The following is a 14916-nucleotide window of genomic DNA, read 5'->3' as shown; positions in this document are numbered from 1 at the left end:
TTAGTGACAGATGTGCTTGGAATATTAAACAGTATGTCAACCTGATAGGGGCTGTTTGCTTTTCTTTGGGGACAGCAAGTTAAACTACTCCTCAAAATCTTTTATTTCAGTACTTGCATGTATGTTATTTATTTGCTTTCCAAGCTGTTTTTGTAAATTTGAAATAGAAAATTTTCAGCACAAATACTGTATTATTTTCAAATTTTGGCATGTTAACAGCTTAAGGAATCAGTCACACAACTGTAAACACTTTTTATTTTTTTTTAACAAAGCAAATAGCTGTTACTCCAGCTCCATTCATTTTCACATGCAACATTCTGTCATCTGCTCTTTCTTACACTCTTTACAACACTAATACCTGAGGGGATTCTCGACAGTGAAATCTCTCACAACAGACTCTCCAGTTTAAGCCACACTCCCCATTCACTGCAACCAGGCCAATAAACCAAAACCTTCTTCAATGGGCACAGAAGTTTCCTTCTGAAACACTTGGGAATCGTGCCTGTACTTCTAATAAGAATTGTCCTGTTACAATCATTTTATGAGATAAAACTCTTCTGCAACTGACAATTCATATTTAGTCTCAGTCATTACACACACACAGAGATGGACACACAGAATTCGCCAATTCCTTTCTAAACTAAAATCCAAACACCACAAAACCTATAATGCTTTCTAACCTTTCTAAAAAAAAATTGTAAAGTAGAAGACTCTCCTGGGCACAAGGGCTACCTCAGCAGCTCACAAGCAATATATCACACAAATCATCCCAGCTTTGGGACAACTCTATGTTAAGAGCATATAGAATTGTTATGAATGTGCATGGCTGCTCCTAGGGAAGGCAAAATCTTAACTTCAAAACATTGAGTGAACTTCTTGTTCTGTGGTGTGAGAAGAACGCAGAAAATGCATGTTGCATACAATTGCAAAAAAAAGTAGAAAGCGACAAAAGCCTATTTTAGAAATTAGAGATTTATACAAAGTTCTAGCAAGGTCCATGCATCATTTGAAAAGAGAGACTCAAAAACACCCGAGTCTCCTATTACAGCCATTCACTCCCCCACAAGTCTCACAACTTCCCCCAAGTGTCCCAATTTGTAGGTGTCTCTGACCTTGACTCTGCCAATGACCTGAGTGTGACAGCACAGCAGCTGCAGTTGTCAGTGACCCGGCTCAGCCCTTGGGCAATGAACACTCCTCCTATGCTGGTACTACAAAGTTTTATAGAACAACCTTGATACCATGGAAACATTGATGACCTGCCTGAAGGCTTCTGTGGAAAGGAAAAGTGCTTTCACTTAGCAGCTCTTCCCTGCCATAGAGAATATGGCTGATTTTTCCTGCTTCTTGGAGAACTCTGCAGTGTGGACGGTAATACCATCCAACTGTTAAGCCTTACTGTCTTATAATGCAGGTTAGTAATTAGGCCAACATCTAGGTAAGACTGTGGGACTGTTGAGAAAATACAGCACGTGAGGAAAGACAAACTGAGTGGTGAGATTCACTATGATGTGAAGACAAAATTATTTGGAAGAATTTCACCTTTCTCGAGTGAGGAAATGTATTAGCTATTAGTCATCAGCATTTGTCACTGGGAAGGAAAGGGGAAGGGAGTGTGACTTCACTGCTATAAAATTATTATTAGAGCAGAACCAGGTCCACCTATCCATTCAATTACTTACATGCTGCTGATCATAAATATTCTTTCTTCAAAAAAAATCCTATATGTCTAAATATAAGGTGGAAAGGCAGCTTTTTTTCTTTTAAATGCAGGGCTTACTGACAACACTTGTGACGCATCACTTCAAATATAGGACATTGGATAGTAATAAAGATTAAAAGTGACAAAGACAGCTGTTTAATGATGTGATATTATTACATATGTAATGCTCAAAGAATCCCACACTTCACAAAACCAGAAAGAAACAGAGGCTGTGCCCTAAGGAGCTCAGGGTCTAACCAAACACCACAACAATGAGGGATGGGATCCAACAGGCACGTGAAGGAGGCATTAGGTTGTTGAGTCTCTGCTTATCTCCAAGCTCAATACAAGAAGAGGATGAGAGATGGGGTTAACTTTAAAGGAAGAGCACAGAGTAATAGGATTAAGGAGGATAGCCCAAGTGTCAAAGCAGGAATATGCATGAGAGAAGGCAAAGAAAAGAGAGTGGGTGATAGAAAGAAGGCAAGTGAGTCACGAAACTTGGCTAGACCAGTGGATAAGTGAGAAGCTGAAACTTTGGAGGGAATGACATAGTCATTCCCTAGCACAGAGATAGGCAAGAGCTAGGGTGTTTCTCTTTGGCAGAACAAGAGAAAAGCCCAGGAACAGATGCAAAGAAGGCCTGGAGCTAGCTGTTGCAGCAGCAAAGTGATAAATTTAAACAACCCACTGCTGAAGAGACCACAAGTTTTGGACAAGAATAGAGAAACACAGCTGTGGTTGAGAGGAGATGATCTCAGACACACGTTAACAAGAAAGGACAGAAACTGCGACACTACACAGAACTACAGAAAAGGACTTGGTAACAGATGATGAGAACTGTTTATTTTGTGTGTAATACATTCATTTCACAGCATCTGAGTGGATCATCACTTCTGACACTGACATGTTAAAATAATAAAATAATAAATTGAGGCGAAACTCCAGACGCGGGAAGAGGCCACTAGTAAAGCAACACAACCTAAGGACAAGAGTCTTTTGAAGTCTTTTGGTTGTAAATACATGTTTTAGTCTGAAACTAGAGACAAGTAGCCTCTTGCAGGGATCTGTACTAGAAAAGGGAGTACCTCACAGCCTAAGTGTCTGAAATGCTCACACAGAAACGAGTACAGCCACCAGTAGCACAGTCTACATTTTAACTCTTCATTAACACAGAGCTACATAGGAGTTTGTTAGAATAGCTCAGAATCAAAGTGTTGTGCTTAGTCGCACCCATGCACAAGAAGGAAGAGTGGAAGTTCCAAAAGTGACTTTACAGTTTAATTTTCCTTGAAATTGTGAATATTCTATTGTAGGAAAAGATACAGGAACAACAAAAGACTAGAGACAATGACTGGTTAATAACTGCAACAGATGTGTGCTTTTAAAATCAGATTTTGCTGGGTTTTTTTAATATGCCACGCACATGAGAGGTTTGCTTTTTAAAACTAAATCCAACACCTAGCATTCTATAAAGCTTTATGCACATATTGGCAAGGTGGTTATCCATTTCTTTCTCTATACTTTTCAGTCATTCACAACAAAAACAACACATTACATTCACTTAAAGAAGTCAATGATGAAAGACTTTTTCTAATCTCAAGTCTAAATTTGTTCAGTGGGAAAAAAAAAAATCCAATTACAATAGGACAGATATTTCCAGCATATATGCATGTGAGATACACAGCATGTGAGCCAAAAGCTTAAGTTCCAAAAGCTAGGTATGCATTTCCATTTTGGAAACACTGCAGGCAACTGTCTATTACTTATGTACAGATGCTGTGACTGTGAGTGCAATAATCATCGTGTGTTTAAATGAGATGCATAATTACATGAGAATAGATTTGAGAAAGCAACTTCATGACTAACTTCTTGAAAGTCATATTTTCAAGGCAATTCTTTGATTGTGAAGATGGTTTTGGTGTATTGCACGCTCAATTGAATGAGCACTATGTAATGCCAGGCTATTTTCAGCTTCTGAAAGTAAGAGTTCGTGGCTTGAGTTACTTGACAGCAGTGTGTAACTGGAACAGTCACTTAAGAACGATGCTTTGTTGGCAAAATCATATTATTAATTCCTGTGGATGAATAGCACAGCAATTGCATCCACAGTGTATCAGATCTGTGTTAAGACTAGCACATGACTGAATAATTTTTATATGGAAACCGACTTCCTTGTTTTTCTTCTCTACTTCTGTAACAGACAGTAATTAATTCATCTCAAGCAAGCCTGTCCATCTGTTGGATGCTGAAACACATTTAGGGCCACTCAGAGAGGTAAGTAGGTGATTTTATTAGGCCTGGAAAAATTTCAAACTTTCTTGCATATATTTTTCCTCTCATTAGAGCTGAAATACAATTTCAGATGCAGCTCAACCAAATGCACAAACTAACTGCTCTGCAGACTGTTACTGCAGAGAAGACTTTTCAGTTGTGTAAAAAACAGTAAAAGGATAGAAGGCCAAACAGAGTCAGATATGACAATGGATAAGGAATAAAACATATACATGGGACACTGGGTTGAAGTAGCAGGATCCTTGCCCTGGAAAAGAGAAGTGATGATGTCTCCTGTTACAACCAGTGTGCCTGACACCAGGCAATATGGCAACAGAAAGATGTACAGAAACTCAAAAGAACTGAGAGAACATCAACAACAAAATCAGTTTTCTGAGGAAAATGATTATGTCTAAAGGGAAAACATCTGAAATATATAAACACCAGGAAACAAGAGGGATTATACACAATGTGTGACATAGAGTGGATGAAAGGATCCCATTTTTATAGCTCAAATCTTTGTAAGTGAAGAGTATTAAACCACCTGCCAAGACAACATACCTAATCCAATAATGCCCAGGGTCTCCCCTCTGATCCTGGCAGCTCCAGAGGCCACTTCCCGAATCTGTTCAACGCTCTGTACTCTCGTGCCTTCCCGCAGAGCCTGGTGGAGCCAGGTGGTTCTCCTGTACAGGTTCAGAATGTGGCACATGGTGGAATCTGCCGTTTCTTCTACGGAGGCGGCTGGCACGTTACACACTGCAATCCCTGCAAACAGGGGGGGAGAGCACACCAGTTGCCAAACATTCTTACTTTTCTCCCATTTCACGGCAGTTGAGGAGTATCACGTTTAAAACTACAGATATTTCAACATGTCTTGCACAAACACTAAGTTTCTGACCATAAAAGCAGACAGAATACCTGATGTAAAAGTTGATAAATACGTGCTAACTCATTTTTTTGATTTTTTAACTACTACTGTGTTTTTATTTATTGCAAACTAAGGCAAATAGTAAACAGACCACTGAAGTCACAAAAGGAGAGCACTGAAGACATCAAGATAGTTTAGAAGTTGAGTCTTGGTAAGCGTTTTACATTTCCACTGAGCTTGGTGTTCTGAATAGCAAAGAGAAATCTGCCCTGCTTTCAATAGTGTGGTTAATGATCGTTGTTTAGGTTTAATTGTGACTTGGCTTTTTCCTACTGAGCAGATAGGCTCCCAAAAGCCATCTATGCAAGTTACAAAAAGGATAAAATAATTTATAATGACAACAACTCTTAGAAAGCCCTCACAGGATGACTATGAGTAATTCCAAATCATGTATGGGTAATCATGACACAGGGAGGGACAATCTGTTATGTGTTGCACATGGGTTAGTAGAATTACAACAAACAGAATCCCAGTCCTTTCCTGGTCTCTCAGATTAAAAAGAGAACCCACCTAACTGTCAACAGGGAAATGCAAAATCTACTTCTGCATGGCATGCAAAGGTAATGCCAAATTAAGTCCATGTTGCTAACAACTGTAAAGTTACTGGTTGAAACAGGCTTAAAATCAAGCAGCTGAAAGAGTATTACAGATTTCCACAGAAAACTGGAAGGTGGATTGATTCAAGACTCACAATAAGCCTTTTTTACTTCAAAAAAACCAGATGAGGCAACAAGTGATTGTAATTGCATCCAAGTTACCCCATTCTGCTTTTTACCTTCTAGTACTCAATACACAGCAGTTAAGCAAAATGTTTGCTTGGAAAAATTTGTGTCCTTTTTGACTTGTCTCTCTTCGGTCTATGTACTGCATGTTCTCTCTCTAATCATCAGCTCCCACAAATGTTTGTCTCTCAGTTCTGCTGACTGAGACAACAAATAGCACACAGTATAATTTCACGGTGAGAAAAAAAAAAAGTGTTTTGTATCCTAAAAACACCCTGTTTTCACTGTTTGGGTTTTTAACATAACTAAATATTCAGTAAGTGCTCAGCTAATGCCAGCGTATCTTATGAAGCAAGGAAGAAGAAACATTCTCTTCAATAATAGCAATAACAATAATATAACATAATAAGCTCATACCATATTTATCTACATTTTACATTCAAATGCCTTTACTCTGCTGCCCATAACTTATTTTACAGTTTTCTCTACATCGATAAAACCAACACAAGGAACCTGCAGAACTATTTTCTTTCCTCTTCTGTGGAGATGATCACGTCTGCTGAGTCACTGCCCTTAAACTTACAAAAAGATATACCAGCATCACATGCTGGAATATTAATCCTGGCATCCTGCAATCATCAGTGGTAGCAGGAAACTCACACTTTTTAAAAATGGGGAAAAAAGCTGGGGGAAAGGTAAAAGACTGAAAAATAACATCCCTCTAAGTACTTCATAATAAACAGCTGCATTTGTTTATACAAAAAGCCTTTTTCTTAGAAGCAAAAATACAGGTTTTAGATGGCAAAGTAAATTTAATAAGTGTGTCTCCTAACAGCTGGCATCAACCAAATAATGCTTTAAAAGGAGTTTAAGGAGTTATATTATGTATTTGGGAAGAGAAATAACATACCTTTCTCCCTAACAGGTTTCCTCAGGAAACTGAGGGAACAAAAGTCAGGTAATTTCTCTCCTGAACTGCAGGAACTTCTTTTTCCAAATTTTTCTCCTACTTTAAAACCAGGGTTTTTTTGAAAGGCAGAGACATAGTGAACCACAAAAAGCAGCAAGAGAGAGTCAAGGAGATGAAGAGACATTTCACATAGCACACTCTCATCTCATATCCATCTATCTATGCTCCCTTCCCTTTCTCCTTTTCTCCCTGTTTTCAGTGATTTGCACACAGATTTGATACTGAAAAATGCAGGAGTCAACAGGTATTACCTTTACTCCCCCTTCACCTGAATTCAGCTACACACACAACTTCTACAGATTTTCTAGTCAACAATTAATAAAGTGAAGAAAAAGCAGATTTTCTCCAAGAAACACGTTTTCATGCTTTTTAAGATAAAACTGCTAATATAAAAATAATGCTTAATAGGAAAAGCTGGTAACAAGCCCATGTGCCAGTTGTGCGAAAAATAACTCAAGAAGTTACTGTGTAAGTTCAGGACTATGTCAGATCTCTGGTCTAACTCTATGCTACATTTCAAAAGTGAACCAAAGCTTTTTATAAACAGCAGTTCACTCTCCCATTACCTCCTTGAGATGTGTATTATGTGCACTGGTTCAACAAATGGAAATTTGTCCCAGTAGTGCTTAGTATTTCATTGCAGCCATTTCACCTAAACTATTAAAATCAGAGATTTTAATTTCACTCTGTAACCCTTCCAGCATTTACTGGCTATTGACAGAGTGGACATGAATACACATGCACCTATTTTGTAAATACTGGGATGCACAAACAGGTTGGATACTAACTGTATAAATCAGTCTAATCACAACACAGGACCTGAATGACAGGAAATGTGGCCATTTAGCATTGCACATGAATGAGAACTTCCCAAATCTGCTGTACTCTGGGGCTTGAAGAACTATGTGGCTGCATTTAAGTTATAAGATTGGGTTACAATGCAGCAGAGAGACTTGCAGAAGAAACAGGCAACAAACCTGTAAAGATCTTCCTCTTATCAGGAATTTTCTCCACAAATCACACTCCTGAAGTTCTCCACTTTCTCCACTCCTGACTTGCCAGAGCCTTTGATCTGTACTTAGGTTTTGACTTTTGATCTGGGATTTTACCCAAGGCCAATCTCTACAGAGATAGATGTTTTCTGGGTCTCACAACACGTGCCTGACTGGGGCACTACTTACAACAGGCAGAACACAGCCTTGCATGCTCTCAGACCTGACCTGTTCTTTATAAACCCAACAAGGAGTGGTTGGGTTCTCTCTGCTGTGCAAACTACACTGCCATCAAAACAGGTGAGTATTTTACTATCATTAGCTGATAAACAGGCCACACTACAGCTCCTCACTACACCAGTGGGGTTATTGCTAGGACTATGTACTGCTACAAATGTTTCTAAGATCTTCCCAGAGTATAATGGGGAACATACTTGGTCACCTCAATCTTGGCAAAAACCTGAAGAAAATCTTTACTCCAAGTGGTAGGTTTACCTGTAGACTACAGGTTTAACCTAAAGTAAGAAAAGTACAAATCAGACTGTTGCTTTTGTTACAGTGAAACATTAAGCACCATCTCTTTTCACAGTTGTAGTAGCTGAATTTATTCTAAAGAAGCAACAACTGATTCTCCTCTAAAATCGGTATTTCTATTTTATGGAGTGCTTTAGTACTAAATCTCATGCATCATAAATAAGTTTCAGACAGTTGATAACGATCTCATTTTTTATTCAACCAGAAGTAGTACGCCACGGTGATGGAATTATATTTTGTAATTGGATTACAGCAGTAGTAGTTAAAATATACAACTGGGGTGAAAAATAAAGAGATGAAAAATTATGGCCTTACACTCCTTGGGTTTATACAGAGCAGGGAGATTGTCATCCTGTCACAAAGCTGTTAATATTATCACTTAATTAACTAATGCTAGTATTTCCATAATGAGTTTTAAACAGTCTGATGAGAAAATTATACAGCTTACATATGATGCTGGTATAAAACACACAGAAAACATTAATGCAAAGATTTAGATGTTATCAGGTTTCTGGAGGCAAGTGTAAGATGAGAAATAAAGTCTGTAACAGTCATACCTAAATCTCCAGCAGATTTGATGTCAATATTATCAAAACCACTGCCAATTCGGACAATTATTCGAAGTGCTTTAAATTTCTCCAGGTCTTCTCGAGTTAAAGTGATAGTGTGATACATCAGTGCACCCACTGCTTCATTTAGTACCTATAAGTAAAACGGAAAAAAACATACTTATTTCATTTTTTTTCTCTCATAGTTTAATCACATATACATAGTTTCAGGTATAAAAAGACTGTAAAAGCATTAAATCCAGTTTTGTTCTGTTTGTTAAAGGTTATTTCTCCAAATATGTTTCAGACTCTTGGTAAGTCTTTTTCATCTGATGTCTCCTTTCTAGCACGATGGGATTAGCTTTGGAAGAACTAAGTGACCTGTATTCTGCTCTTTTTAAGAGGGAAAACTCTTCTTATTCCCCAGGATATGCTCTGCAATACCAGGCCTTACATACAAGTGCCACTGAACTGCATCTGCACACTCAGATCAAGCACAACACAGGAGTGAACACTCCCTGCAAACAGTGAGTATTTTATGCTCAGGCAGCTGACATTCAGCTCTGAATGGAGTTATGGAGCAGTACCTCTTTACCACACACACACAGAGGGGCTACAGGCATTCACTGAGCTATTAAACCACTTGATACCTGAATAGAAAACATTCAGTGATCATTACAAACCCCTTCCTCAACAGAGACTGAAATCTGTCAGTTCATACACAAGAACAAAAGTGTTTGCCCCTCAGTTTACTGATACTGCAACCAAGCTCTCACTGAAGGAAAAGCGGATGTCATATGAATTGGTAATAACTGACATATCAAAGCTGACATTATCCAGAAAAAAATCCAAAACCTCTGAGAAAGAAATTGCAACTAAGCAAAAATGTTGCAGAGAGACCACCAAAAAAGCAAAAATAAAGGATATTCAGACCCTGTCACGTTAAGTTAGGTTAGAGGGCATCCAACCTACTCAAGAGTGCTTAAGAGAAAGGGGATGGGAGCCACACATGCCCAGCAGTTTCAACTGTTTTCACTGCATCCCACTTGCACATCTGATACAAGTTTATTTTTCAGGAAGCAGAGAATATTTTCCTCTTTATATGCAAACTGCAGGATTTCTCTTCTTCAAAACACCTCTCTGTGCTTCTCCCTTCAATGCATGAGCTAATATCCTAATTGTTCCATGACACACGAAACATGCACAGATCATTTCAGCAGCTAAGCCAGCTGTAATGACTTCAAGAGATTCCTATGACACACTTCACGTGAAAGTTCTGCAGAGGCTCTAAATTTCTTATTCCATAGACTTTTCGGTCTGGTACATGTACAGATTCTGTCATCTGAATTATTTCTGCTCATATGAGCATTTCCTAGTGTACTGCAAGGTCAGCAACAATAATCAACATCAACATACATACTTTTAAAAACACTATTGCAGCAAAACACGGTCTTGCACTCAGAGGATTACAACTGTTGGAACTCAAGATCTGCAGCAGTAATGTTTGAAATTAAAATCTACAAAGAAAAAAATTTTAAACAAATACCAAACTCCATAAAAATGAAAGAAAAGCACTTCTTACTGAATACTTCACAAAACTATTTATGCTATTTCAACATGTGTTTCTGGACCGGGAACCTCAGTTCTAAGTCAGATAAAGGCCAGAATCCTTTGAGCAGAATTTGCATTTACTAGTTAGAGTAAGAACTGCAAAAAAAATTACAAATTACACATCCTTAAAGAATGCAGCTACAACATAATTCAAAGACCAGCTGTAGGCTCTGATCTTATGAAATGATTACACACACAGAGAACTCCTTGATTTTAATGGTACAGTTAAGTCCTTTGCAGATTACATCTATCAGTCCCCAATCAAAAAGACTGCACTCATCAGGACACGTTACCTTGAGCTGTTACAGAGGGTTAATAAAAACCTAAAACAGTTTATTGCTTCTCCAGTGACTACAGTTGGCATGGACCAAGCCAAAGGTCATGTCTGAGGCAGCCTGCACAAGGAAAAGTCCCTCTTAGAACCTGAATGCCCACCTAAAATGCCCTTAGGTTATTTTTGGTCCAACCAGAACCTAAAAAAAGTTGTTCAAAAATCTCCCAGTTTCAGTGATAGAGAAATTTCTTCAACCTCAGTTGCAGCACCTGTTACTACTTCAAGCCTCAAGGTCCTCGAGTTCTTCATGATACCCTGGTTGTCTCCAATGAGCCATGTCCTCTATTCTGTGTTGTATCACACATTTTCCCCTGCCCCTCCAAGGTTGCTCTGGATGGCTGTGCTGCAACATCCTCTGTGTAGTTGTAAGATAAACAAAACCTGAAGAAGCTTAGAACTTTTGAGGACACCCCTCCTCTCCCAGACTGGATACTTTGTGGGTACAGAGCTGCAACTGCTTTAAGGACTGCATTAATCAGGGGCTAAAAGACAGCTGAAGCAGCTCAGACATTTATGTTTTAAAATCAGAGTGTTTCATTGGGGAAGCAGCTTTTCACTTCATAATCATGCATATTTTATTAACTCAGCCAGTCAAGACCATCATTTGGACTCTTAAGAGCACCAGTCTGGACCCATCACACCACATTTTGGGGACCGTCTAGGTTATGGCTTGGCACTAGGAGGAGACAGAAAAGTATTGGAAAGCCTGGGAATGTGTTCAATAAAAGGAAAAATATTTCCTAGCTATGGCTGAATGCTGGCACTTTCCATTTCCACAGGAGGTTATTTACCCATCATATGAGATATGGAACAAACAGATGCAAATGACAAATCCTTTAGAATTTCTTTTTGGTGACTGAGCCTCTCCTACAGTTATGGACTAGTTAGCAAGGAAATCCACTGTAGCAAATATAATACTCTGCAAGTGTGTATTGCATCACATTAATTTGATAATTTAATTATGTTCCTGCTTTTTGCAACTGGCAAAAACGCTGAAAAGGCAGAAAATAATACCAGAAAATCTGAAGTTAGAAACAATTAGATTGGTGAATGTTAATAATGCCACTTAGAGATTAAAACAGTAGTGAAAGTTTCTGTATTTTGGAATTATTTACATAAATTATATTTTCAGTCATTACGTACATTAAATGCACACAAGGAATTTTGACAAGCTTGGCAATATATAAAAACAAAACTTGGCCTGAATCTGAATATAACACACAAAACTTAAATCCAGCATAAATATCAACAGTTACAGAAAATTAAATAATCTTTAGAAAAAATAACTGCATAGGGGCAATTTACTGATAATTTAACAGAAGTATTCCCAGTGGTGGATGGATGAGAGAAACAGGGAGTATATCTGGGTTTTTTCATTCATTTTCTGTAACAAACTTGATGGAAATAACTTTTACCAAGTTCCAGTACAATTTTATTACAAAGACATCAACTCGTGTCACTTTGAGTGAGATAACAATCCAGGCAAAAATTCCAGATCAGCCCAAGTATGTGGCAGTCAGACAACACTCTCACGATCACTCACAAGGAAATGCAATGGGCAAAACCTGACAGAGAACAAGCAGAGTCAGCTGTGCTGCTCCAACAGCCACTCCTGCTTTTATCACACTGCAACTGTGCTCTTTGGGAAGACAAGATCAGAGACAAAAGCTGAAACACAGGACACGAGTTACTTTTGTAACCAAATAACTACACAGCTGATCTGCCCCATTTCTGTGCCTTCTGACTTCCTTCCAGGTAAAGCTACAGCTGGTTGAAAGCCCCTTCCACACCCTCTCCCATGAGGTGACAGCCTCTCCCATCTCAATGGCTTGGACAGGTCTTTCTGCTGTTCTTCAACCCCAAAATGACTACTCTGCTTTCACAATATGCCAGGTCCCCAAGGCTCTTAGGGAACAGATGACACTGCAGCATGAGACATTTCTATTTCCAAGAATTTAACAAATCCTGAGTACTGATTACCAAAGGCTGAAATCCTTTTTAAATGTATTCCTATCTACTTTTTTCTACCTTCTTTCAGCACCAGACTGTTCTAGCCATCATGCAAAATAACACACAGTCACCACTGCAACATACATGCCTCATTATTTGGGGAAGAACTCTTAGCATCTTGTTTACTTTTACGAAAAAAGGTAACATATTGTAACATGCTAAGAACCAAACAGCAAGGCCTCTTTCTTTGAGTATCGAAAAACATTTCTAGATTTGACTATGAGAGACAGATCTCAGAAGCTTGTGGATCAAACCTAGAGCACAGAAACTAACAGTACATAAAATGCCAAAGTACTTCAACACAGAGACAGAAAATATCTATAAATTACATATTGACTATGACAAGGTATCATAATTGTAAAAACCAACTTCTAGAAAGATCATCACTAGAAAGTGCCATATTTCATCAGGTTCTAGAAACTACAGGGTATTGCATTTCTTGGAGTTTGATGTGTCATCTCCAAAAAAAATACGTTCCAGTGTCACCAACAGACTTGAGATTTTTGCACATTTGGGTGGAAAAAAATGTACTTTACCAAAACTGAGTAGGCCTTGCCTTATTTAACTTGCAAAAAGCAGCTGCACGTTGAATTTGTAACCAGTAGTCTGTCACGCAGGGAAGGCTGCAGAGACTTGTAGCTGCTCTCAAAGCCTCACTACAGCATTGCCAAGGGCCCATGTGAAACCAACAGCATTCAAAGTAAAAAAGAAAAGCCAGTATGCTCCAGGGGTATTTAGTAGCTCTGCAGAACTCTGCTGGATTGTGCTGCTTTATATAAGTTCCTGCTTCTCTCTAGGAGACTCAGCTCCCTGTTAGGTTCCTATGATCCATGGTGCTGTCAGCAACCCACCCATTTCATGTGCACTTTATTCAGCCAGGATACTGTCTAGTGAGGAACCTAAATACTAATAGTTAAGTTTATACTGTACATAAATACAAGGATAAATATTTTACACAAACACAAAAGGAACTTACTTGCAAGCTCCTAAAAACACACTCTCTAAAAACCTATATATCCATACACTGCATAAACTACATATATACACACAACACGTATATATGATAGTGTATTTCTAAAAATACACTATAATACACTAAAAATAGCCTTCTAAAAATAAATTATTAAGAGTATATGCATACAAATACACATATAACTACAAAATAACCTGCAGAGCCTACAACAAGCTTCCTTTTAAATACTATACTGAAGTCAGTCTTACGAAGCCAGGATTTACTGACCATCACATGCAGTTTAATGACAGAAGTCAATTTGAGAATACAGACTCTGAAAACATTTTTACTAAATAAAAGGTTTCAATGAAAAATCTTTAACAGGAGTTCTATGTGTTAACTTGTGTATTAATAAGGGTGAATTGTGTTCCAATTCAGTTCAAGCCTATCAGACACTACGATGGGTTGAACATCTATGCCAAAGGATCACTAATGTCATGTCAGTCACTGATGACAACACATCATCCCACAGAAATCTCTGTCAAAAACCTTCTTAATAAGCACCAGCAACATTCAAGCCTCAATGACCCTTAGAAAAACCTGGTAATGGGAAACGAAAGTAAATGTTAGTTGATAACCAACTGTATTACTCGAATCTGCCTGACAGGTTGATGTGTGCTGCCTGCTGGGAACAGCAGCACCTCCACTCTGCTTTTTAAAGGGTGTTAGATCAGAGGAGACACTGGCACCCTGCCCCTTCCTGGGATGCTGCTTGGGACCTGTAGCACTGCCACTGCAAATTCCAAGAGATGGGGGCAGAAGGGCCACTGAACACCAACCCTGGTTTTGTACATATCCTTACTGTCGTTGCTGTAGGGTAACTACTTTGTATAATGAGGTGTAACTTAGGGTTGCCTTCTGTTAATATTTTCAAAGTCTTTCGTAAGAGTCTGATCCAAGGCTCATTCAGTAAATTTACAAGGCTTTGGATCAGCTCCGAGGTGACAATTTACTCCCAAGTATACATTACTGTTTAAAACAAGGCTGCTTCCTTTCAATCTGTGTTCTTTGAGAATCTAAATTTGATGGAAAACTAAAATGCTGCAACTGCATCATGAATATAAACAGCACTGATGGTGTAAACACAAGATTGCAGCTTTACTTCTAAGCAAGGAATTGGAAATTGAAAAAATTATCTTACTTAACCACTGCTGTAACAGGGACAAATCAAAGAGTTGAACAACAGCACCATTCCCAATTTGTTTGTACCAGTTTCAAAACATTTGTTGCTTTTCAGCTCTTCTTTGAAATGGTCTTAGATAAAACTGTCATCATC

The 14916-nt window shown here is 38.5% G+C and overlaps 1 protein-coding gene across 8 annotated transcripts in view; it reads right to left on the bottom strand.

Annotated features, from left to right (window-relative positions):
• CTBP1 (C-terminal binding protein 1) overlaps nucleotides 1-14916 on the bottom strand; it is a 237817-nt gene that overhangs the window by 17868 nt on the left and 205033 nt on the right. For all 8 annotated transcript variants that reach the window (XM_051798600.1, XM_051798597.1, XM_051798598.1 and 5 more), the window contains 2 exons: nucleotides 8683-8827; nucleotides 4538-4744 (listed from right to left, as the gene is read on the bottom strand). In XM_051798600.1, coding sequence (XP_051654560.1) covers nucleotides 4538-4744; nucleotides 8683-8827 — 352 coding nt within the window. The remainder of the gene's footprint in view (nucleotides 1-4537; nucleotides 4745-8682; nucleotides 8828-14916) is intronic.

Source organism: Manacus candei, unplaced genomic scaffold (assembly GCF_025592945.1).
Source record: "Manacus candei isolate 608988 ecotype Guabito, Panama unplaced genomic scaffold, ASM2559294v1 h1tg000048l, whole genome shotgun sequence".
Lineage (NCBI taxonomy): Eukaryota > Metazoa > Chordata > Aves > Passeriformes > Pipridae > Manacus > Manacus candei.
This window is presented reverse-complemented; position numbering and strand designations above follow the sequence as displayed.